Here is a 25,295-nt window from a genome sequence, read left to right as displayed (position 1 = left end):
AAAACATGTATGCTGTACAGTGGTTTAATGTGTTCCCCTGGTACACATAATTATTTTTCAGACAGCTTTGAACCTCTGGAGTCATTCTATCTCATTTACAGAAATAGTTAAGCAAAATTCCTATTTGAGCACATCATCTGTCACAATCACTACAAGTAAAAAAAGTAAAGTTTGATTACTAAATAATGCCTTCTGGGGGAATTTTACAATTTTGTTTTTGCATTACCTGGCTTAGAGCCAGAGTGAGATCGTCACTTTGCCATATACCCATTGGATACTTGAATGCTGTCACCTCTTTGCCTATGAAAAAGCATCCCAGAATTCATTGCTCAACAATGCGCAGGCGATTTATTCATTCAAATCATATTTTAATAGCAAAACTTAAACATCCTCAATACTTCATTTTAAACATTGCATATGACTTCACGCCGGTGCAATGAATGCATTGAGCAAGATTGTGTACAGTATGCATTCATGGAACCATGACTCTGAAAAGCAGCGCAAGCATTGACCTGTGACCTGTGTTGCTCTGTGCAAAAACATTAGAGACTGCTCAGTCAGTATTTGCTCATTGGATTTACAGAAAAAAAAATAGTCAGATCGGGCAAAATCATGTCAGCTACTTGTTATTGTTAGCGGCTAGCTTGCTAGAGTCTGTGTGCGTGTTGCGATTGTCTCCATGCAAAAGGTATTGGTAAATCAGTGCTCTCAATAGTTAATTGTGGTGTCTCAATTGGTGCGAAAATTGTTACAGCACTCGATTCTCAGTTGGCCGGATTAAAAAACAGAAGAATGTTTTGACGGGGAAATTCACTCCCTTGCTTTATTTTTGATATGTTTACTGTTCCAGAGTATGTGTACATTGGCTAAACTTTTCTCAAGTCAGCCACAGGCGAGGGGAAAAAAAGACTGATTTTGTAACATAATTCAAGACAGATTTTAAATCTGTTTAGTGAAAAGAGAAAAAAAAAACATTGGGGCTGAGCATTCCAGATAAATTCGTAACATCCAACTTGTTAAAATTAGAAACACTGGCATTTTGTTATGATGCTAAAGGTCCTTCAGAGAAAAGAAAGCATTGATTTTTGCATGTCAGCGAATCGAGTCAACAAAATGGAAAGCTGTTATTCTTACAAATTAATTGTGAGATTATTATTTCTCGCTAAAATGTATTATTTTTTATTGCAATAAAAGATGAACTTGGTATGCTCGTTGTTTTGCTCCACTTCAAAGCAGTATAACTAGACTCAGCATACGGAAAGATTTTTAACCTTTGTGAAAGTGGTAAAAGGGTAAAAATGTTTGAGGAGCTTTGACGCAAATCACCTTTGTTTTCAATATGTTACGGTCACTAAAGTTAACAATTTAAAGGTTTTAGCGTTTTTAAATTGGTTGAAAATGTGACTTTCACCGCGGTCTGTGTAGTCAATTAAGGATTTATGGCTGCTTTTATCCACCCAAGTGCACCAACGGGGTACAATGCTTTTGTTATGTGGGTTAAATTACCCGTTTTAAAGTTTATAGTGGGCCCAATTAACCCATTTCCTGACATCATTTAAATTGCGTGACAACAAGACTGATCTTTTGATTTTTTTTACATGGAAAGTGTATCACCATTTGTCTATATGGTGCACCAATTCAAATTATGAAATATGATGCATAAAATACTATATTAAGAATTTATAACAGCGGTTCTTAACCATTTTTCAATTATGTACCAATGCAGAGAATTTTTGGGTTAAAAAAAAAAAGTTTTAAAGCATGCCATCAGTGGTTGATTTATTAAACTTTAGAACCCCTCAAACTTCATTTGTATTCATCCACAAAAAAATAATCAACAAAGTTTCCTCTTTTGGATTACTTAATTATTAATTATCATTTGTCCACAAAAAATAATCAGCATAAAGTGTCAGACCTGTACTCAAAAATAAATCATTATAAATAAACATTTGTCTGGTAAAAAATATTAAAAATAAACATTTTTTGGGGATTACAGTTGAGATCTAATCTCGAGATCCTAATGGCGTCTCAATTTCTTTCTTCATTCGCAAATAAACAAACACAGACTTACTGTCGAGGCACTGCGCGCAAACGGTTTGCTTGGCGCCGCACGGCCTGACCACGCCCTCGCCGGGTGGACACTCGCGGCAGCATTCGCCGTCCTTGGTGTATTGGCCCGAGTCGCAGGGCAGCTGCACCGCACGTTCGCTCTTGGACGCTGCCGACGCCACCTTGAGGCCAAACGCACATGATAACATCAGCCATAATTGAAAGGAGATGGCATCATCAATTCTGTGAGTCGTCTTCATTGAGACGTCTCACGAGAGTCCACTTTAACGTGGGTTGGATAAATAACTGAAATAACCCAACATAAATTGGTTGTTCTGTGGGTTAGTCATTTGACCCATCGTTTGGGTCACGGAACCAACTTTTGTGGATTATTCTTTTGACCCAGTTTTTGGGGTGATATTGGATTCAATCTCTGTTTATGTGTTATGTATTTATGTAGTTAATCCCAAAACATGGTCATGTTGAGCCAAAATGAACAACCCACAAAAAATGGTTATTTTGTGGGTTATCCTTTTTGGGTAATATACAAAACCTAAAATTTGCGTCTAATAACTCACAGGCATTCATTTGACCCATGTTTTGGGGTATTTACCCCAAAAGGTTTGTTAAATCCCTGTTATTTATTGAACCCACTAACAATTTTGGGGTCTCTTTGGGGTTATTTTAAACAACCCAGTTTTGTGGGTTATTCTTTTGATTTATTTGGGGGGATTATTTCCTCAATCCCAAAAATTAGTGGGAAATGACAAAAACCCCATTTTTGTAATTTATTTAACCTCCAACCATTTTTGGGTCCCATTGACCAAAATATGATTACTCACAAAAATTGGTTATTTTGTGGGTTATTCAACAATTTTTTCAACAATTTGGGTCTAATAAATCACTCACACTGCTTTATTTATTTGATTCAACTTTTTGGATTAATTATTCAACCCAAAAAGATGTTGACTTTTTGTAAGAGTTTTGGGTCACATTCTTTTAACCCAACTTTTTGGATTTCGTGAACAACCCAACAAAAACTTTTATGAATAATAAATAAGAGTTGAATGAATAACCCACACTATAACCCATTTTAATTATTTAATACCCCAAATTGGATTTGTCCATGTTTTTGTGTTATTCATCCAACCCCCAAAAATATGTTTTAGGTCTTATTGACCTAAAAATGAATAACTTACATAACATTTTGTGTTCAACAAAGTTGTCAACTTTTTGGGTTACTTATTTAACCCAACACAATTTTGAGTTTCATGTACCCATTTCTTTCCATTTTTCCTCTCACCCAGTTTTTGGGTTAGTTATCACAACTTTTTAAGTTTTTTATCTTTTTTTTTTTAACCCGGGCTGAGGCAGTTTGCTTTATTTTGGACCCAACTGTTTGTAGGTGCGTAGTGTGGCAGAATATCTTTTTTTTTTTACCCTCACTTTTAAAGCAAACTTGCAAACTGAGGCCTAACAAATGATCCCTTCCTACCAATGTGACATTTTCCCCTGATTCACTCAAGCTTAGGGTGCGCTTGTTTTGCCTTCACCCTGATTTCACGCTCACTTTAGGCATGAGCAGGTGGGAAGGAGGGGACGAGGTTTATTCCTAAATTGAATCTGTGGCCGCCCTTTGGGCCAGCTGTCACAGCACAGCTGGTTGGCAACACAGACGCGCCAATTCCGCCAGCTGCTGCTCGCCTACTTCACTGTCATTCAAAAAGTCCTCCAGCAATCACTCTGGCGAGTTTCCACCCACGGAGGGCCGGAAAACTCGAGCTGAGAGGAAGACGGCGTGGCCTGCCGCTAAAGAGCCACGGGTGGAGGTTTTGACGCTTCTATTGTTTGATAGAAGATACCATTTCAGACAGTCCCCCAAGGTGACACATGACTCATGAAGTTACTGATGGTGTAGTTCTTAAAAACACAAAAATCAACTTTATTGTCATCTCAAGACCAAAGGAATCGTTTGAAGTGACGTTGAAAAACACCATCACCCAAAAAACTACAGTTAAATGTCCACTTAAATTGTCTCTGTGTCCCTTAACGCAGACAAGAATAATAAGATGAACCACAGGGAGAACATTTCACTGCTTTATTATAATAATTCTTGTAATGTTTAATTAACTTACTGTCAAAACCGAGACCAATTAACTGATTCATGCATTGGGAGTGTGTGGTCTACTTTTTCATCATTATTGCTATGCATTGCAGAGATATTGGATGGGGATTCAGTCAAGTGACTCGGAATTGGATCTAAAAATCTGATGAGACATCCAAAGTATTGATGTGTAAAATGTGCAAAAAAACGAGACATATTTCACATTTTTTGAAGTTTTTGTTCAAAGAAGCCACAATATATTAATGAATCCGCTGACATTTTAATTAGTCCACATTTTTATTCATTACCAAATGGGATAATTTAAATATCCGCCAAGGGGTATAAAACAGGACTTGCCAAAATGATATCACAAATTTGCATAATATTCACATACATAACACATACCCAAAAAAAAAACAGAGTTTGCATCAGGCACGAGTGTAATCCATTCCTGGACCCAGAGAAAAGTTCCCAGGGACCAATTTCCTGTCAGCGACCCACAGTTTGGGAGACAAATTTGACATACGGTTTACTACACATATAGTCAAATGTATCACCTATGGCCATAGTGTAGTGACAACATTTACTACAACAATGTTGGGCCCTGAAGAAAGAAATGACCCTTCAGTTTGGAGGTACCTTTATCTCACTTATACATTCTAAAATATTTCAAATATTGCCTTGCAACCAACATGTGGTATAAAGGACATCAAAAACAAATCCATTTTTGAACCCTGAAGCTGTTTAGAGCCCCTGATTTTAAAGTCAAAATCAATTAAAGGTGAGTTTGCGGTTTTCCCTAAAAAAAAGAATCATTATGACTTCAGAGTAGTACACGAGAGATATGATCTGTGAAAGAAAATCATGCCTCTGGCCCCTTCTTGTGCCTCTAATTTGATATTCAAGAAACCATCACACCCGAGGAAAAAGAAACCAATCAGAAACAGGAGGTGTGGCTTACGTGAGGTCAATAATGTCATCCACTTGTAGCCAATATATATAAGCCCCCCCCCCCCCCCCCCCTTAAATTCATATGTTTTTCTGTAATAACAGTGAAAGTAGTTTTTCATTAGGCATGCTATTTTCTGCATATCTAATTAGAGGTATGGCATGATGGCCATATTGCTCATATTTACTGTGCTCTGCTGTTTAACGAATATCACTGAAGTGATTATTTTGGAAAAGCGCAAACACCCCTTTGAAGAAAAACAGCTGTTGAGAATCCCTTGTTTAATTAATTTAACTTGAACTAAAAAAAAAAAAATACATTTTCTGACCCTGAAGAAAATTGCCTGGGGATGCCTTTTGGAGCCCCCAACCCACACTTTGATCAATCAATCAATCAATCAGCAAAAACCTTACACATCACATGCGAGTGATGCAAGTAGCAAAGAAGTCACTCAAACTCCGAAATATAAAGTGACAAAGTACTTACCAGAGCACACATGATCACAAGCGCCGGAAAAGGTTTCATCCCGATAGTGTGCGTTGTCCCAATAAATGCAAAGAAGGAGAAGGAGCTATGATCTCATTTTCATCCCAAATGGACTTGTCGTCTTTACACTCTTCACTGCAGCATCAAGAGGAAGGAGAAGAAGAGGAGGAGGAGGAGGAGGCGGCGAAGCGCTGTCCTGTCCGGAGTGAAGCTCGGATGCAAGTGCAATGCAGAGGACGAGAAAGAGAAGTGAGCCCCCCCCCCCCCCCCCCCCCCCCACTCGCTCTCTCTTTCTCTCTCCCTCTTTTTGCCTCGCACCCTCCCTTGCAGGTGCACGGCACGGAGGTAATAAAGACACGCCGCAGTCACGACGCGTACGCGCCTCCTTTCCTCTTTTTACGACATCTTACGAACGGAGCGGAGGACAACTAATTGAATACGAAGACGCACACACTGACTGCAACTGTGCACATCGTTTTCGCCTGATATTTTTATAATTGGGCTGGAAGTTTTTGGCATACATATACAGTATATACTTAAATACTGACTTTGCAAATTAGATAGCAGCACTTTGCGATTTGCTTCTACTGTAGATGAAAATGATGTCATCCCTAAGACGATCTAGAAAAAGAACTCAAATACTGTATATGTACTATATAAATGTGCAGTTAAAAGGGCTTGGGTAAAATCTAGATATTTTGTGTACTGCGTGCAGTCAGTGGGGCGCCATGTGTTCTGCATATTCTGCATATGAGTATGTCAGCGATTTATGCATGGCAGTACCATCATCTGCCACAAGAGGGAAACAGCGATTCTCATTCACACACAGTGTAATAAGGTACAGATGTAAAAAAAATAACTTCTAGGAAAGAGCAAGGTGTGTAAACTATTTCAGTAAATTAAAATCTGAAATAAATTGAAATAATTCGGTGCCAGCCATTTTCCAACCCTCCTTCACCCTAACACATAGATACTGTAGGTGAGTGCCCCTCTTTACTGTTGAAAGTTTAGCTTATATATTTTGGTTACACAAGAACATGGGTTGGAACGTTCCATTATCCTAATAAGACAACACCAGACAGTGAAATTGAACCATATTAGGTCAACCCTCCGCCAGTTGCTTAAATGTATGTACTCATGGCGGTCAGCCCAACCGGTCAGCACTCCTGGGCATCCATAGTTCAAGGTCACTGTCCGTCAGATATATGTAGATATAGCTTTAAATATTTTGTTTTTCTTAAATGCAATGGCAACACCCCCAAAATACATTTTATCTCGAGATAGCATGCTGGCATTGCTGTTTAGAGCGCCTTGCTGTTGGCAACGCGTGCATGCAGGAAACGGCGGAAAAGCAAGGAGGCCAATTGTTTTGTTGGGTTAAAATCGACATGACAGTCAGCGTGAGAACCGGTGCTTTAGGTCGGCATGGCTGCATTAGCCTCCTGACTCCCAGCCTATTCGTTCGTGTCCATTGCTATGCCAATATAGTCTCAGCAAGACAGCAAAGTTTATTGCATCCCACCTAAGCATCAAAAACTATTGTCCACTACAGTGGACACAAAATAATAGGGTAGATTGCCTTGTTGTCAGCCATGAGTAAAGTACATCATGGAGAGAAGTAGGGAGAGCAAGAGGCAAAGCATTTGAAAGATGTGTTAGTTAGCTAACATGACAGTTAGCAATCTTCCCAGCACTGACACAATTTTTTTTTTTTGCTGACCAGGCAAACGACGACCCCCACCGCGCACATCCTACAGAAGGAGCAACTGCAGAGAGAGTGATTTAGTTACATGGCAGAGAGGCTGTATTGATCCCTGGAGGACAACATCCACTTCTGTGACCTTCGCCCCCATGGCCACCTCCGAGTGACCTCCAGTCACTTCCTGTAATCTTTACAACACCCGCTGGTCTCTTCATCAGGTACACCTGCAAGGGAATCATGCTCTGTTTTGACACCAAATGAATTATTTATTATTATTTTAAATCAGTGCTTCTTAATTATATTTTGCCAAGCCCCCGCTAGGTAAGAGAAAACTTTTCGTGCCCCCCGCTACTGATTATAAATAAGATTATTATCAATAGTAAATGTATAAGTATACCTACACCTGTATCCTTTATAACATTAACAAAAAAACAGCAATATAAATCAATTTGTTTAAATGTGTTACATGTTAGTCTAAAACAGAAAAAATAACAAAGAGCATCAAAGTTCCTGACACAAAAAAATACAATATAAAAGTAATAAACAGATGAATATGATGATCTCATCAAGTAAACAAAATATTGCGCCCCATCTTCACTTTACACAGTGTTAAAAGCGCGCTGATTCTCCCTCCCGAGACGCCGAATGGTGGACGAGAATTTCCTCGAAGCCGTCCGGAAGTCTTTTTGCATCGCCTCACCAAACTCCTCCCACATCCGAGTTTTTGATTCAGCAATTGCTGAAGCTGCATTCCATTTTGCCAGCCGGTACCCGTCAGCTGCCGCCAGAGTCCTGCAGAGACTTTCTGGTTAATATCGAAATATTAACAGATTTATATAAATTTGCAGATGCTTAATTGCTTTTTTTTCATCATTTACCTTGTGAGTTTAATCCTAATTAATGCATTCAGAAGCTTTATATAAACGGTTGTGTTTTGTAATAAGCAACATTTTTTGGGGGCAGCAATTTTTTGAAACACAGCCTCTGTTTCATACCTCAAACAAAAATGCATGAACCAGATTGCAACATCTGAGCTAAAGAAATCCAAGGAATGTGTTACAGTGATCACGAGACGCATATAAAGTACAGATGTTGGGAATCTTCAGACGGTCTTCACCTGCTGCCATTTGGAACGCCACATTAATGGATCACAGCCATTTCTTCTTCTTTGGTTGCACCCAGTATGCATAGCACGGCGCGCCGCCAGGGAATTGAAGCCAAGGAGGAAGATCGGGATGGGTTCACCTGCGAATGGTTACGCCGGCGGTCTGGAAGCCAGAGTTACGCTTCCCACCAACAACAGAGGAGCCAGACGCGCTCATCCGTGGCCAATGAATACGTTGCGTCAACGTTACAAGCCGCGAGGATGTTAGCCAGACGCGTCCAAGGGGGAGGATTCTCCCGACGGGGCTTTTTTACCTTGTCGAATTCATGGCTCGGCTCCTGTCCTCAAAACTGAGCTCGGGTGTCAGGCCTTCAAAGAAGACTGAATGGAAGCCCGTGATGCATTAGCCCTCACTGCAGAATGATGATACCCATAGTCTTTCTCGCCGTATTTCACGTTTATTTAAAACAGACACCAACTTGGACGGCGCCGAGGCATTTTTTTTGTTTTATTTATGCTTCTTCGGTCTTTGAACTTTGAACCACACTCAGTCAAATTCCCCAAGGTCAAAAGTTGACAAAAGACTTACCTCCACATAGGAAATGCTGTCAAGTGAATGCATCCGGTCCACGCTCAAATTATTGCCGTCTTAAATATTTATTAACTATCCTGTCAACGCCTAAAGTGATATACTATGTGTCACCATAATCCTACATTTTAAATGTGCCTATTAATTTTTACTTTTTTTAATCTTCAGACAAATTACCTAAAACTGCAAATATTTCAGAAACAAATCCATTATCATTAGATTCAATTAAATTCAACTCATGACTTTTTTACTGCCTCCGGTAATAATTTGGTGTCAAGGAAGTATGTAACCGTGATACATATGCAAAATTTCGCATAAACTTATAGTCATGAATGAAAATCTGTGATAGAGTGAAGCCACAATAGTGCTAATTGTAAAAATACATAATATAACACTTAAAAACCGGAAAAACAAGTAAATTTCACTGACTTAGGCAACACTTAATTTCACGCTGTATTTACAGTGAAACGCCTCAATTAATTTGCCACTTTTCAATAGCAAAATTCAATGCAGCTCTGCTTACCTTTAATTTTTGACCTTATTAACTTTAAAAACAGTTGGATTCAAAATAACCCAATTTTTGGTCAAGATGTCTGGCACAATATTTCGTTGAATTTGACCCAACTTTCTGGGTTGCTTTGCACAAAATAGCACCTGAAAATAGTTTTTTGTACAATATGATTTATTTAGTTAGTTTTTTTTTACTTTTTTTTTTTGTATTAGACCACATAGAAAATGTTGTTTTTGACCCAATTGTTTTTAGAGTGTAGCAGGGCTATCACATTCATCCGGGTGTCTCTGTATGCTGCTGTTTAGCAGCTGGGCTTTGGCTATCACTTCAAAGTGGCTCTGAATCTTCATCCAGCCAATCTTTCAAATCAAGATAAAGAGAAAATTTGGAGTACTTTACAGTAAGGAAATGGGAAGCAAGAGACAGGAGGAAACGGAGACGCAAACGTCCCCCCCGGGTGATGTTCTTGCACAATGAGACGTGTTTAGAAAGCATTTACACAAGGAGAGAAAGGAGCTGTCTATTGGAAACAGACTTAATCTGAAATGTCCACCAGACCCGTGCATTCAAAGCGACATTTTCCTGGCGAACATTTTAAAGAGAACAGTGGGGGGAAAAAATTGAGCAGCTAATGCAGATAAAAGTCGCATATGTACTCACAAAATAGGCGGTTTACAATGTTGTGCTATAATGTGCGAATCGTGCTAATTGAGACATTGGCGGTGGAGCATCACATGTAGACTGACAATATAAGACGATTGCTCAATGTTTGATTCTTTGATTTTCAAATCATTGATTATCTGTGGCGACATGGTGAAGAAAGAGTGTCTTACATTTTGAAGGATCGTTTCAAATTCAACCTTGCTATGTCTTCGCCATCTTTTCCCCTTGTGTGCATGTGAACAAGCGCTACTGATAAAATGGGTGAAGAATGACTGAGTGTGAGTGCGTATGCATCTCCATTATTCACCCCTGAACTCCATTTCTATTCATTTGTCACCCTTTCATCCTCCCATTATCTCATTTTCCAGACGCTGTGCATTTCTCTTCGTACATGATGTGCATGTCAATAAAGTATTATGGCATATACTGCATTTCACCAATGGAGAATAGTAGCCATTTCAATTTGATATCAAACTAGTTCTTAAAGCCCATCGTAGCATTCTTTGCTAATGTTTTTAGCATAGGCTAAGGCCAAAATGTAACATTGTGATAGAATAGGGTAAGGACATGTCTTTTTTTTCCTGTTCAGTACTATTTAAGTATTTAGTGTTTGTCTATGTTTGTCTTTCTTTATGTAAACATGGGTGGTTTTATATTACATTAAATTCAAATGATTTCCATTCCTTACTTAGAATTACAAGTATGTGATATATGTGTTGTATGTATGAAAACACTGCCATCCAATGGTCACAGTTGTCACTGCAGTGCTCAATTGGCAAGTTGGATGAGCACCAGAATGTAGTTGATGAGAATTTCATGATTTGTTATTTTTATTACTGTTTTAAAAGACGAGATTTCTGTATATATATATATATATATATATATATATATATATATATATATATATATATATATATATATATATATATATATATATATATATATATATATATATATATATATCTTCTCTAACGCTGCTTCTATTGAGGATTTTGGCATTTGGCTAGATGTCATTGATCATGCGTGCAGGTGTGAATGGTAGGGAACATCGGTTGACGAAGGAGACAGAAACAGGGTGAATCATCGACCAAAGACAACCATGGAAAAGCTGAAATCTTTTGTCGGTAGAGGACAGGCAGGGACAAGATAAAAAGAGAGAAAGTACCAGATTAACTTTGCAAGAAAAGAAATCAACCATCCTCTCTTCTGAGGAAAGCAGACAGTTGAACTTTTCACCAAGTTTTCCAGTTTCAGGTTCCTTTCATAAAAATAAATACTATTTGGGGGGAGACAGTGAAAAGACAGTGAAAGACATTTATAAACACAAAAGACAAAACAAAACATTTCAACAATATCAAGAATGACCTTTGTATTTTTTTTAAACTTCAATTGAAACTGTGAGATGTCAGACTACTTTTGCCGCGTGATTTTTTTTCCAATGAGGAAGAAGCGATCTCAGAAGACACATTTGACTCAGCCTGGTATGCTCAAAAGTGATCAGTAGCAACTGCAACCATGTCAGTCTGTCAGCGTCAAAAACTTTTTTTTAGTGCCCAGAATTTGTTGATTAAATTATTTTCGGACAACATCGTGTTATTTGCATCGAGAGTTGCGACTCACGCCGGCAGAGAGAAACAGTTTGAGCGGTAGAAAGAGTCCAGTCATCATTATTGCGACATGCTTCCGGGAAGAATGTCAAAATAAAAGCTGTTTGTTTTCCTGCTTTCGGTAGAGTAAGGTTTATTTTGAAATGTTGGCTGGCCTTCTCACCCTGTTTAGTGTTTTGTTTTATCTTGCATTTGTGACCCAACAAACATTACTAGTTTAAATGTTTACAAATGACCTCTGCCAAGGATGTCATTTTACATTGAGATGCCGATTGTAAATTGCTGTGTCGGCATCTGTTGGCTTCCTTCCTCCTGTCAACATAATAACTTAGCCGCGTTAACGCCGTTTGCTCAATCGCAGGGCAGTTATTTCACTTAATTGTTTCCTGAACTTTGCCCTTAAGTCTTTTTTCTTGAATCGATTGCGGGAGCTCCATGACAGACGTGGATTTGGGAAAAACAGAAGGGGGCCTCATTTGTGTGCATGCAGGCCAGGTGCTGATAACAAATTTAGCCCATTTACTTGTGACACCTTCATCAACTCCACATGTGATGCTTGGGATTTATACCGTTGCCCAAGCATTCCAGAGAAATTGTTCCCACTGCTAAAATCGGCCTTGCCAGGCATTCCTAAATTAGCAATCCACTCTGTGAGTTTGTTTTTGTTTTTTTTAGTTTTTTTTTTTTTCCTTCCATCACATCCAAATTAAATCTATTCAGGGCAAATTTTGTAGCAAGACTTCAACAAATACAAACTCTGGAATTGACCATAAATGGCTCTTTCCAACCAAAATGGCCGACTTCTCATTCAGTAAATGAGCATGGATCCTTGATACGTTTGTGTGCACCCAGCAGTCAAACTGCTGTTTAGGGCTTTTTTTTTTTTCAAACTGTCCAGAGGGCACGACTGAGGGGAATTGGCTGGTTGCATTTTCCTGCCTTTTAATGGTGATGGATAAGTAGCAGGGAATCTCTGCGGAGATACCAAAGCGAGGGCAGATTCATCCCTCCTACATTTATTCCAGGCAGTGGGACCACCCTAATGAGAGGTGGGGGATTGTGGAGGGAGGTGGGCATTGTGATGTGATTTAAGGGGGATGAATATAGACCTACAGGGACAATTGGAAAGCACGGCGATGGAGGGGAGACAAGATTGCCCGAGTGATGGAAAATGACACTATGATGATGGCAAGTGTGCTTGTGTGTGTCGCATATCTACTTTTCCATTACGAGACACTCAGACCATCCTCGAAGTGTGTCCATTTTATTGGTTTCAATCTTAAGATACAACATGTCCTATTTCCCAAAAAATGTACCACATATAGTTTTTGTTATGTTGTTATTTATGAAAAAAAATACATTATATTATGTGAAGTGTGAGATCGAAAATGCAGTTCCCAATACTATTTTATGAGGTTGGAATTAAATACTGTATTTTTAATCTCCTATATACAAACAACAATGCAAACCACACATTAATGTCTGCAAGACGCATTTTTTTTCTTTTCGTTTTTTTTCGCCCTTTTCATCCATGTGGTCAAAGAGTATATCCCCAAAATCCCAAATGAAAGCTGTAATAATTGCAAATGGATGCCAGGTGTGTTTGCAATAACTTGTGTCATATTTGATCATGTTAAAACGTGTTCGCTGCACCCTTCTGCATAAGGCCGTTGACTAGACTACTTATACAACAGCCCCCCCTAGTGGACAAATGTCGTCACAGTTTCCGAAGGGCTATAAAAGAAATCTGCCTGAATAAAAGCGACGCAGATGATGCTATTATGTTTAATATTATGCTTGACCAAAATCTTTGGAACAGTTTAGTACAACCATATTGATAAACATATTGAAAAATTAAACCCTGGCTGCAAACCCCACGTCACAAACTATTTGATACTACACATTTTAAATAAAGACCAATGTAATCAAATGCGTAGCATTTTCCTTAAAGAGTCATAAAATTGGTGGCAATTTTCTATTCTTCTATGTAGTTTGTGCTTTGTGATTGTAAAACTGCCGATACCACGTAGTACCGGAGGCTATTGCAATAATAATAATAATATAATTTTACCTTGACATAAGGCCAGGTATCAACCTGATACTGATAATTTTTTATCGATACTTGCCCGTTCTTATGTACCTAATGTTGAGTCCGCTGTGTGTCATTCATGATGTTTATTTTTGCATCTGATCTCCTGCATGACCTTCAAGCCGAGTTCCAGGATCTTCCTCATTTCTGCCAGGTCTTCCCGGATCTCCTCCAGAACATTTAGCTTTGAGAGTTTCTTCTCAATGGATGAGAGAAGGAGTTCTCCCGTTGGCAGAGTGGCGCCGGCGGCGGTGTCCTCTGGCTGTGGCGGCGACGGAGGCGGAGTCAAGGCCTGCAGCTCCCACAGCATGTCAAAATAGGAGTCGATGAAGGCCTCCAATTCCTCCAGGCTGCTCCAATCTCCTACCTGGCTGCAGATGGAGCGCTGCAGTTGGGTGTGGACTTCAGGAAGGGGCGGAGGCAGCACAACAAGCCTCATGGGAAATCTGGATTGGTCGAGGTGGAAGCATGCTGGTATGTTGACTCTTAAACATTGTAATCTCTCCAGAAGCATGGCCAGCAAACAGGAAGTGGTGTTGCCCCTCTTCCACGCGGTGGACGGAAGTGCAACTTGTTTGTCAGCTGGTGAAGACTCGCTCAAGTCCAACGAGGGACACTCACTGAGAGCCTCAGTGGAAGACTCACTGCACTTCACTGCAATGCAAGCAAAGATTTTTTTGTGAGATGGCTCATAAACATTCCTCAACTGTAACTGACATCTTCATTTCAAATGCTAGCCGTGTCTTGATCGCAAACCCATGCTTAAAGCTTTAATTTGATTAGCAGGCATGGGATGAGACAAATACCACGAGACATCATGTCTCATAAGATTGAGGCCACAAGAATGATGTGAGTTGGCCAAAAGTGAAACATAAAAATTTTTTCACATTATTTTGCACATTTTTCAGATGCAGAGTTGAACAAAATGCTAGCTGCGGTTCTTGGTGTGTTTTGTATTTAATGTGTTTGGGAGTGTTTACAAATATAGTCTGATATGCCAATATTTTATCATTTATTGCCATTAAAACCAAAATATCACCACATACTGTAGGTCATTTGAACGTAATAAGCAGATCTTGTATTTCTCCTGTAAGGCTGCCTCTACTAAGTATTTTGGTATTCAGGTTTAAAAAAAAGGCTTATTTTATTTGGTCGAAACTAATTCTAAACACAGAAGATCAAATAACGCTTTAAGGAGTAGAAGAGAAATCTCATGGCTTTTTTTTCATCTATTTTAATCTTGCAAGATCACGTCACACAACATTTCATCATTCCTACTAATTACTTGTGTGACATTGTGTGTTGTGTTCAAGGGACTCACAGTGATTCGAAACCTGACGTCCACCACTAGACATCAAACTTGGATTCTTGCACAATGTGGCGCTCTTGTTTCGCAATGTGGGAGATGCTGTTGTGGTCACGTGACTCCCCGCTGCCAACATGCGTCCCACCTGAATCATCATCTGTCGCACCTGCGAGGTGTCTCCCCGTTGCTTGTTGTTCAACACGTGGTATCTGTTCCCGCACTTGTCCACCAGCCTCCTCAGCGCCAGCCCCTCGCTCTCGAGTCGCTGTTCGATTCCTGTGTCGCCAAGCCAGTCGCCATGACTGAACACCACAATGGCTCTATCCCAGGCTCCTCCCAGTTGGGCCTCCAAGGTTTCTCCTTGGTCTTCACTGAAGGCGGCGCTGGCGTTGACCACCAACAGCACAGCATAGGACGACGCACCCCTCAGGAGGTCGGCGGTTAGAGGGAAGCCTCCCGGAGTGTCCCATATAGTCACCTTCTGGTCTCCCACACGGGCCCGCCCAAGGACGCATGAGGTTGTCGGGCGGTCAACGTGGAAATAGTCGTGGCCCATCAACGTGTTGCCGCAGGAGCTCTTGCCTGTTTTGCTACCACCCACCAAGACAAGGGTCACATCAGAGAGGGGGTGGAGGTTGCCTGGAACATCAAATAATGCATTGAGTGAGTTCAAGCTAACACAGTTTAACACATTTATTAATGCATGTTCAAATTTTTGCTTTAAGTCAAAGAAAATGATGGCTCAGTAAAATATCTCATACAAGTCAGGTAATGCATACGTATGTCAAGGCACCACTGGACTTGCTTTATTACTCATAAGTGAAGGTAATACCATATTGTTTTTGTCATCTCACCAGGGTTCGACATGGCCTCCCTCCTCTGCTTTTCATTCTTCCTCTCAGCGGCTTTTGCCTCGTCCACCCTAATCATCATTTCCAGCTGTTCCACTTTTTCTCTTTCCACACGCCAATGTTCACCACCGCAGTCCGCCACCATCTCCTCAATCTTCCCCAGCAGCTCCCTCACCTGGAATCCGTCACCGGCCGTTTTGTTGTTGAGCACGTGGGTTCGATTCCCGCAGCGCTCAGCCAACCACCGCAGCGGCTCGCCCTCGCTCTCCACGTGCCGCTCGGCCGACACGTCGCCCAGCCAGTCCCCGAAGCTGAACAGCAGCATGACCCGGTTCCATACGTCCTCACTCAGAAGCTCCAGGTGATCTTGCACCGCCCGCCTGTAGGTCTCAGAGAAGGCGCGGTCTGGGCGCACCACTAACAAAAAGGCGTGCGGGCCCGGGATGCAAAAAGATGGACTGATGCGGATCTGACGCCGGTCAAAGGCGGCAGTCTCATGTCCAAAGAAGTTCATCCACCAGCCGGGCGTGTCCACCACTGTCCACTGCCTCCCAAAAACGGCACCTTGTCCAACCGCGCAGCAAGCCGTCCTGCCCAAGGGCCGCTGCCCCTGTTCCCGACCCAGGATGGTGTTCAGGCAAGACGTCTTTCCGGAACCTTTGGCTCCCAGCAGCACGATCCTGATGTCAAGCAGAGGTCGAGCCTGCGCTAGAAAATATGAATGCAAGATGTGAAAGCCCTACTTTGAAACATTCACTTAGTTTGGAAACTTTACTTTGTATTCCATAGGCCAAATTAAATCTAAATTCGGTCTTAAAATGCCAATTTTGAATTCTGGCAATTATTATGTAATCTGCCTTGAAACCCTACCATTAGCTTGAAGCCCTTTTTTGAAACCATTGTTTGAAACTCAGATTTGAAACTGACCCTGACTTGTTGATAGAAACACTACTTTAAAACCCTAATACAGTCTTGAAACCTACTCTGAAACCCCAAACTTTGTTTTAATACCTAAATTTTACTCCCCAACCCTGGATTGAAACACTAGGTTAAAACCCTAACTCGGTCTTGAAACCCCTAATCTGCAAACCGTTTTTTGAAAACCTAACCCTTGCTTGAAAATCAAATACGGATCGTATGATTTTAACAGGATTTCTGCAGGTATCATCCACAGAAAAAAAAACAAAAAACAAAGTATTCCTTTCAAATTAAGAGCAAATTGATTAGAAAATGAAGCACCCAATTGCTGAATTTTGTTAGTGACTCTTTTCCAAGAATTTATGCCTCTATTTGGTGAGGTTTATAGAGTTTTGCATAGTCATCAGTGACATTATTCTCTGGCAGATGAGTCAAAAATCAAATAAATAATCTTACACAATCTATCTTCTGGACTCACTGAATAAAATACACCCAGATACCATTACAAAGTTTACAAAGTTTATTATATCAAACGCTGATTGTACAGCTCCCCGTTTCATATCTTTTTTCTTATCCAAAAAATTGTACTGGTTATGGGATAAAACATGGGAAAAAAAAAACATTTAAAAAAAAAAAAAGGTTTAGAACCAGAGACTTAAAAATAAAAAAACACTATCACACACTGGTATAGTCCGTCGGTGTCGGCTGTTGTCGTGAGTACCGAATGCTTGAAAATAAGGCTGGAATCGATTCTCGTCAAGTACTCCTTCAAACCAATAATTGCACCCTTAATTCTGACTTATTTACCTTATTTTTTCTTCAGATCTTAACTCCTTGTCTTGAAATCCTATTTCGATACGGCCTTATACTGTAGTTTTTAAAATGTTACCCTGAAAAGAATATGAAACCCTTACCTCTCATAAAGGTTCTGTGAGTTTTCACGTTTAAAAACCTTGTGTGGGCATCCTCCTCCACTCGTCTGCTTTCCTCCGCTACGGCGCTGCAGACCCTCTCCATCTCAAACACTCCATTTGCATTTGCAGCAACCAATCTCTGGATGTTCTCCATCAGCTTTGAGATTCCGCTTCCATCGCTCAAGTCGACGAGGTGACACCTCTGTCCGCACCGATTCCTCAACCAACTCAAAGCCTGTGACCCCGCGAGCTCCGGTGGCCCGCCCAGTAAGGTGAAGACGACCAGGCAGTGGCACCACACCCGGGGCCCCAGCAGACCCACGTGCTCCTCCAGGGCACGCCGGCGCCTTTCTGTGAACGGCGAGCCAGCTTTGACCACCACCAGGAAGACGTGGGGACCCGGGGAGCACAGGCCGACGCTTCCCTGGATCTCCCGGCGCACAGCGCGGGGGGTGTCCCCCACGCTGAAGTCGCACCACCAGCCTGGCGTGTCCACCACCGTCAGCCAGCGCCCATCCACCTGGGCCAGGCGCCGCAAGCATGATGTCCTCTCCTTGGTGGCAAACTCATCCTTGCCCAGGAGGAGGTTCCCCAAGGAGCTCTTTCCGGAATTCCTGCCTCCGAGGAGGACCAGCTTCAAATGGGAGGTACACCAACCTTCCACAAAGACACACAAAAATAATTGAAAGAGGCATTAGATTTATTGGGACAGAACTATTTTTGCTTCCATGCCTAAGAGTTGTATTCAACCCTATGGCCTAGAGCATTGTAGCAAAAAAAAAAAAAAAAGCCCACAATTGCCTTTTTTTATGGACATGTTGATCGTACATTACCTAAGCAGAATTCTCATGCTGAAAAACTAATTTCAACATTAACTTTCAAATGGGTGAGTTTGATCCAAGAACATAACAAGAGGCGTAATGCCTCTCTTTTTTTCTAAGGATGTGCAAGTACCGATACCAAATATCGATATCAAGCCGATAACCTGGTCATACAAGAAGATATCCCTTCTCGCGATGGCAATCAATAGTTGCATTAGCCGCTGTCTTGGAGCATTTTTACAATCTTAAAGCATAATATAGAAAAACAGAAAATTGCCATTAATTTCATAGAATTTTGAAGAGCCTATAACATGATGTTTTATTCTTTCCACAGTGTAATCTGTGCGTATAATCTCCATTTGGCACCATGGCGATTTAATTTCTGATATGCGTTTTATGGTACCGATATTTGTAACCAGGAAGTAAAACACCTTGTTGCATTAACTGTTAGCATGCCTATAGTGTTTTCCATTGTGTGTTAGCTAGCGATGGTAAAGATTTTTTTTTTGTTTGATTTTTGTTTAACGGAGACCCTGCAAATATTGTCTTGTCATTGTCTTGTAATATTACCTCCATATTTAATTGGGAAAAAGTAACAGAAGCAAATAGTCATCAGAACACCTATAATAGTTAGCATTATTGTTATTATTATTATTAGTAGTAGTAGTACTAGTAGTATGACTGCAGAACTAAAGTGTATTATATATTTCATAACCTGTACGTAGATATTTACCTATTATGCTTTTAGTTGCATAAAATTACCATATATGTACAGTATATATGTAAAATAATCAATTTTAGCAAATACCTGAATATTTGAACTGTGAAGTGAATTTACTGTGTGATAGTACCATACCCAAAACAAAAGATGTCATATCATTGCAGTCAAACCTGTATGTTCAGTATGCATACTCGCACATAGTTGAACATTTTTCAGCCCGTCGCACCCACAGAGGGTTCAGCACTTGGCAGCTATTGACAGAAACTTTAAGGTTTGACGTTCAAAAACATGAACATTCTCACAAAGGCAAGGAGTTTGACTTACCTGCTGGATGCTCACTCGTTGCCATTATTTTAGCTTACAAACATAGCATGTCACGTTGTTCCTGGAAACATGTGAGCCAAACTGCTCAATCACACCCCAAACATTTCCAATTTTATGTCTTTATGGAGGTCTGAAGGTCACCACAAATGACCACACGTGACGATACACGCCTGAGCGCAGCCCTCAATTAACCCTTCGCGATTTAAATTTGTAAAAACTTCCAAACTCCTGTTCAGAGGATATTAATGCAACACAAATTCCAATGAGAACTTTCTTGTTGAAAATACAAAAGGGAGTGGAATGATATTATCTAATAATGTGGTTTTGTGGTTTTGTTCTCTTAGAAACATTAAGTAAACAACTTCTGTCTGGTGCTGTGCCCTCTACATTCCTGTGGTAAACTCAATCAGAGACAAAAAGCTTTCTGTTATGAGTCACACAAAAAAAGGCCCTGAGGTGACTTTCCAATTGGCATATCTCCAGTAATTACAAGTCAAGTACAGCAGAGTATGGATGAATGAATGATATCAATTACTTATTCTTTTTTAATGCCGCTGTACAGATTCTGTTCATTTGTGCATCTATGGCATTTTTGATTACATGGTAGCATTAAGCTAGCTAACTTGCAAAGCATGCAGTGATTTTGCTGCGTGAAGCTTCTTTTTGGAGATTTATTAACTACGACAAACTGCTGCCTGTTGAGATGGGTTCACTTCCACCACACGGTGCTAACATTTTTCTGTCAAGTCAAAGAAAAAAAAAACACACTGGCTGGTGAAATACTTGTAAGTTGGTTCAATCACGTCTCAAAGCACCTGACATGTGCTCAAATATCCTCATTTCGTGTCATTGTTTTAGAAAACTCTGTGGTTAATTTATTTTTACACTTGCATGACACTGCAGAAACATTCAAATGTCACAAAACAGTTTACACGTTGTACATTTTTATGATGGTAAAAGTAACTGGAACAAATCGTTTCCATTCCATCTGATTGAGGTTACATTGGCATGCTCGCATGTGCATGACTCATCTGTCAGGATTTTTTAATTAATGAAATGTCTCATTAGACGCACACAAAAGTTTAGAGATGTTTTGGAGCCCTGTGAAAGACATCATTGACGGTGTCCGCTTTGATTCTTTCCGGCTCATTCATATCATTTCACACAGACCAAAAACTGGACGACCACACGAGACGGTGTACTAAAAACTATGTAGATGTCAAATACAACCTGAAACTATGAGCACTGATTCATTTAAATAAATTTGGCAGAAAGCTTGTTCTCACACTGTCACAAACAAAGACAAATTTGTTTCTGCACGATTAAGGGGGTGGAATATATCTTTTTAAAGGTACAGTGTATTTTGTTCAACAAAAACGCTAAACGTAAGTGCACGAGTGTGTGGTGATATGTTAGCTGTTCAAAATTCCGGGGATCCCTGAAGGCGCACTTGAACAACCAATTTTTGATTGGTTGAGACTGGAGATCCAGAAAAAGCAGATGTAAAAAATCAATACAAGTGGAGTAGCTCTACGAAGAAGTACGTGTGTTGTTGGCATTTAGCTGTAACAATAAACGTAAGAAAAGCAGCCGCGACTCGGTCTTTTGAAACGCATTGAGTTGCAAAACAAACGTGACATACGCAAACGTCATGCTTCCGGTGGGTCGAAATGGGAGTAGCCGTCTCACGTGACCTATGTTTTAACCCCTGCGTCACCATAGCTCCGCCCTCTTGCGAAGCTTTCGTATATAAAAAAGCTAAGCGGCTAATTCATTACACTTGTGCTAGCCTGTGTATGAGAGAAATAACGGTCTAGCAACACCCGGGGAAAACCACGAAAAAATGGGAGTGGTAACTATTCGAGTGGAATACTGGTAATTTTAAAACATTATCACGCGCTTTATGCTGTGCTGATTGTTTGTACGCTAATGCTATTGTTGCTGCTAACTGCTAAGCTAACCGAGTTTCTCCATCATCTCCAGCGGCAACTGAGGCTACGAGCCCCGTTATCGGGAGCTTGCCCAAGTCGTCAAGGGCGAGTTTCCCGATGCGGACGTGTCGGGTTTCGTTGGCCGGAGAGGTAAATAATTAACGTCACAATAGCCTGAAATATAAATGATGTAATTAAAAGTCATACGTTCTATTTTTTTTTTTTTTTAGCCAGTTTTGAGATTGAGATCAACGGACAGGTGATTTTCTCCAAACTGGAGCTCGGAGGATTCCCATATGAGGATGACGTAAGTAGCTTTACGTCCGTTTTTTTACGCTTAAAAACAACCTGACCCGACACCGAACGTCGACGTAAAACAAATTGTATGAATTTTCAAGGAAATTGTTAACTAAATTGTTTACTAAATCATGCCTGGACAGACCCATAGCGCTCGACAGTGTTCCCTTGCTACATCGCGACTTGCACTTTCACTTATGACAGGTGTGTCCAAACTTTGTCCTTTGGACCACATACAGAAAAATAGACATGAGGACAATGTTTTTTTTTTATTTTATACATCATATATGTGTGTGTGTGTCTGTGTTTTTTAATACCTTATTATTTTACTAAGTAGTATTGTGGGCCATGTCAAAATGTACGCTTAGCATTTACAGTGGGCCTCAAAATTGTAGATGGCCGGCTGCAAATGGTCTAGGTGTCCGGGCCCTGTTTTGGCCACCTCTGATTTATGACAATAACTATTTCTACTGTAGATTTACATCTGTTTTCTTTGCAGTTTTTCTTCTGTTTTAAGTCAAATCAGTAAAAAAAAATACCAGTTTTATTCATTAAAAAAAATCTTTTCAGGTAATGGAAGCCATCCAGAAAGCTCATGATGGCAAACCTCTGACGAAGATCACCAAGAGCCGTGCGCCATGCGTCATCATGTAAACATATGAGCAACTGAATAGAACCTGGCTTTCCCCAACTGTTAATTTAAAAAAATAATGGATGCAACATTACAAATTCAGACAAAGTAGCAATTTGGGAAAGCCCAGTTCGCCTCTCCTTCTTTCACTCTTGACACTGAACCGCTGGGCCACTAATGACTAGCGCTGCCACAAAACAAGCCACGTGGCTGCGTTATGATGAATTACCAAGCCCGCCGGTTCTGCGGCTCGTCGGAAGTGGTCGATGGAGAGAATGGGTTCTGTTTGAATTGAATGCAAGGTCAGTAATAAGTCACAAACATGCTTTTTGTTCTTTTGTTTTTTTTAATAACGGTTACACTAATTATACTGTACTTGTTCTGATGCAAGGACTGAATTGGATCGGTTTAATAAAATCTCTGCTTGCAATAATGTGTTGACTGGGATTTTCTTGAGGGACATTTTGTTCCAAGTCTTGGCGACCATTTCTCTTATGTCAAGAGGTTTTCCTCAGTTAAGTTCCCCGGCAACAGAAGGACAGGGAACTAATGAGTCCCCAACGTAAAAATGATTTCAGTGCTTGTCTATTCAACAGGGAAGTCGAGCGTTCAAACACTATTACACTATTTGCTCTAGGGGGCGCTAGGTTCTCAGACAAATAAACAGTTTGTGCTTTTTAAGTTTTCTCTGAATACAAGATGCGGTACGATCGAAGATAAAAGATGGGTACTGATCTCCCAGCCAGGCAGCATCAGTTTAATTATTGCATAAATTAATGCAATTTCTCTCCCACTTTAAAAGAAAAAAAAAAAAACAAGAAATGAGGTGTTGCTGTAATTTTGTATTTCAATAAAGTCCTGCATGTTATTACAATTTTTTCTTTTAAAAAGGATACTTTAAAACTTACATTTTAAGGGGTTTGGATTTTATTTGTGTGCTTAAACACCCCAAAAATAGGCTAAAGTATTTCATATTTGATTTAATTTCTCCACATGTTCCCTATACTGTACCCTATTACCCACTAAAGGAGTAATAACCTAACTCAATTTTGCTTATAATATGACATGAATATTATCTTTTCCACTGAAGGCACGGGGGTGGGAGGGGAACTGCCTTTATTAGAAAAGTCAGAAGGACTGATTAAGATAAAAATGAACTTACTGGTATTACAATGGAAATGTTGGTTAAACATTTAAATATATGGCTCTGAAAAAAATACTGAACAGTTTTTGGGAGGGGATGGGCGTATTATTTACTGCATTTACTCGCAGTACTTTTCGTAGTTGCAAATTGAAAACATTCTGAAAGTCACTATTTTTTTAAGCGCATATAATTGAAAATAGGCACGTTTAAATGACTGATCATCGTGACTTCTGACAGCCATTTTGGAAATAGTCAAAACATTCATTTATCAACGTCCCAAGACTATTTTGCGTTCCCTGAGGACCACCTAACAGATATAAAAATCATAATAATACTAAAAATTAAAAAAGGATTTGCGACACACCTAGAATGGCTTTCTCTTAATATTTCTCTAATTGTTGTCTTTGGTGTATGACATTTTTACAAACATATGTGCATTTCCAAAAGATGATAATGCTCACTTGTACCATACTGTGTTTCAAGTGTCTTTATGGGGTCAGGGTGTGTCTGGATGTTGCGTGCATGGAGTCAGCAGATAGCTAGCTAAAACTAATGATAACACGCGACTGTATCTGGGCCCCCCTTACCCTCTTTGCTGCACTATATTCCTGTTTTTTTTGTGGACATCAAATTTTTGTTGAATGCACACAGTAACACATACCTATCTTAAAACAAGATATGTAAAACGTTTCTCCCCTTACAAACACCATACCTTACAACACTCTTATCATTAAAAGTCTTCTTTTTTGCAGAATTCACTTGTAGTGCAGTTTATGTTGTTAGGTAGGACTTAGCTGTTTTTTTTTTTGTTTGTTGTTTTCATGTTAAAAAACATTGTCAGGCAGTCAAACAGTCTTTTACTTGAATTAGAAGGGGGGGTGGGGTTGATTCTGTGAAAGAATAAATATTAAAACCACTTAAGTACCACTTACAAGCTAACTGTTAACCAAAAAACGTTTAGTTCTCTTTCATAGTATGGAAATAAGGTTGCATTAAAATGTACAAAACGGTTAAACTCATCGTGCCTTGAACCAGTGTTCAAGTGTTCAAAATAGGGCCTGGGGGCTATCTATGGCCCGCCACTCATTTTTCAGTGGCTTGTAGCCAGTATTTAAAATGACAAGACTAGTGAATCGGAGGTCATTGCTACTACTAATAAACGTGTTTATATACTGTAGAACATTATGTAAAGATAATACTACTTAAATTCATCACACTGTGGTGAAAAAAGATCATTTGGTTTTAGTAGCAAATGATAGTTTCTTAGCAGTTTATCAAATAATTAACTTGAAAATATAAACAATATATAATAGCATCTTTGACTGATAATAGCTTCTTTAAGAAATGAGTCAAATCATTTTAAAGTGTCCCTTGCATCCTTCCATTTTATTGCAAAACCTCCAAAACAAAAAGGTTTAGACACGCCTGCCTTCAACCTCTAACATTAAGATTGCCCCTAATTCGATCAGTGAATTGACCGAGACATTTTGTGATTCATTTTGAAACAACTTTAATATCAGTCCTCCTCATCGTGCTGCTTACATTTTGACACCATGGGACCAAGACAGCACGTGATGCAAAAG

At 39.9% G+C, this 25,295-nt stretch overlaps 3 protein-coding genes and 1 long non-coding RNA gene across 4 annotated transcripts in view; 2 read left to right on the top strand and 2 right to left on the bottom strand.

Moving 5' to 3' along the window:
- The window catches only part of ngfra (nerve growth factor receptor a (TNFR superfamily, member 16)), a 30,927-nt gene extending 25,140 nt beyond the window's left edge, over positions 1 to 5,787 (bottom strand). Inside the window, exons 1-2 of the mRNA XM_088437174.1 lie at positions 5,589 to 5,787; positions 2,072 to 2,231 (exon numbers count right to left, since the gene is read on the bottom strand). Of these exons, the coding sequence (XP_088293300.1) occupies positions 2,072 to 2,231; positions 5,589 to 5,627 (199 nt within the window). The 5' untranslated portion in view covers positions 5,628 to 5,787. The remainder of the gene's footprint in view (positions 1 to 2,071; positions 2,232 to 5,588) is intronic.
- Positions 1 to 5,853, top strand: part of LOC148410572 (uncharacterized) — a 153,593-nt gene extending 147,740 nt beyond the window's left edge. The window contains exon 5 of the long non-coding RNA XR_015868185.1: positions 5,730 to 5,853. This is a non-coding gene — a long non-coding RNA (uncharacterized LOC148410572). The remainder of the gene's footprint in view (positions 1 to 5,729) is intronic.
- An 8,074-nt stretch (positions 5,854 to 13,927) lies between these two features.
- LOC148410571 (GTPase IMAP family member 8) lies at positions 13,928 to 18,516 on the bottom strand (the record flags this gene model as incomplete). Its single annotated transcript, XM_088436866.1, has 4 exons — positions 13,928 to 14,508; positions 15,176 to 15,799; positions 16,015 to 16,719; positions 17,844 to 18,516. Coding segments are annotated over 4 exons (2,583 nt in total), but the record flags the coding sequence as incomplete, so codon positions are not given.
- A 2,898-nt stretch (positions 18,517 to 21,414) lies between these two features.
- On the top strand, positions 21,415 to 23,001 carry LOC148410570 (migration and invasion enhancer 1-like). Its single transcript, XM_088437264.1, has 4 exons — positions 21,415 to 21,584; positions 21,693 to 21,790; positions 21,871 to 21,947; positions 22,508 to 23,001. Exons 1-4 carry the CDS (start codon positions 21,553 to 21,555, stop codon positions 22,589 to 22,591), a joined length of 291 nt encoding a protein of 96 aa, XP_088293390.1. The 5' UTR covers positions 21,415 to 21,552; the 3' UTR covers positions 22,592 to 23,001.
- Positions 23,002 to 25,295: the final 2,294 nt, after the last annotated feature.

The sequence above is a fragment of the Hippichthys cyanospilos genome, chromosome 16 (genome assembly GCF_059441005.1).
Source record: "Hippichthys cyanospilos isolate Australia breed blue-spotted pipefish chromosome 16, RoL_Hcya_1.0, whole genome shotgun sequence".
Classification (NCBI taxonomy): domain Eukaryota; kingdom Metazoa; phylum Chordata; class Actinopteri; order Syngnathiformes; family Syngnathidae; genus Hippichthys; species Hippichthys cyanospilos.
This window is presented reverse-complemented; position numbering and strand designations above follow the sequence as displayed.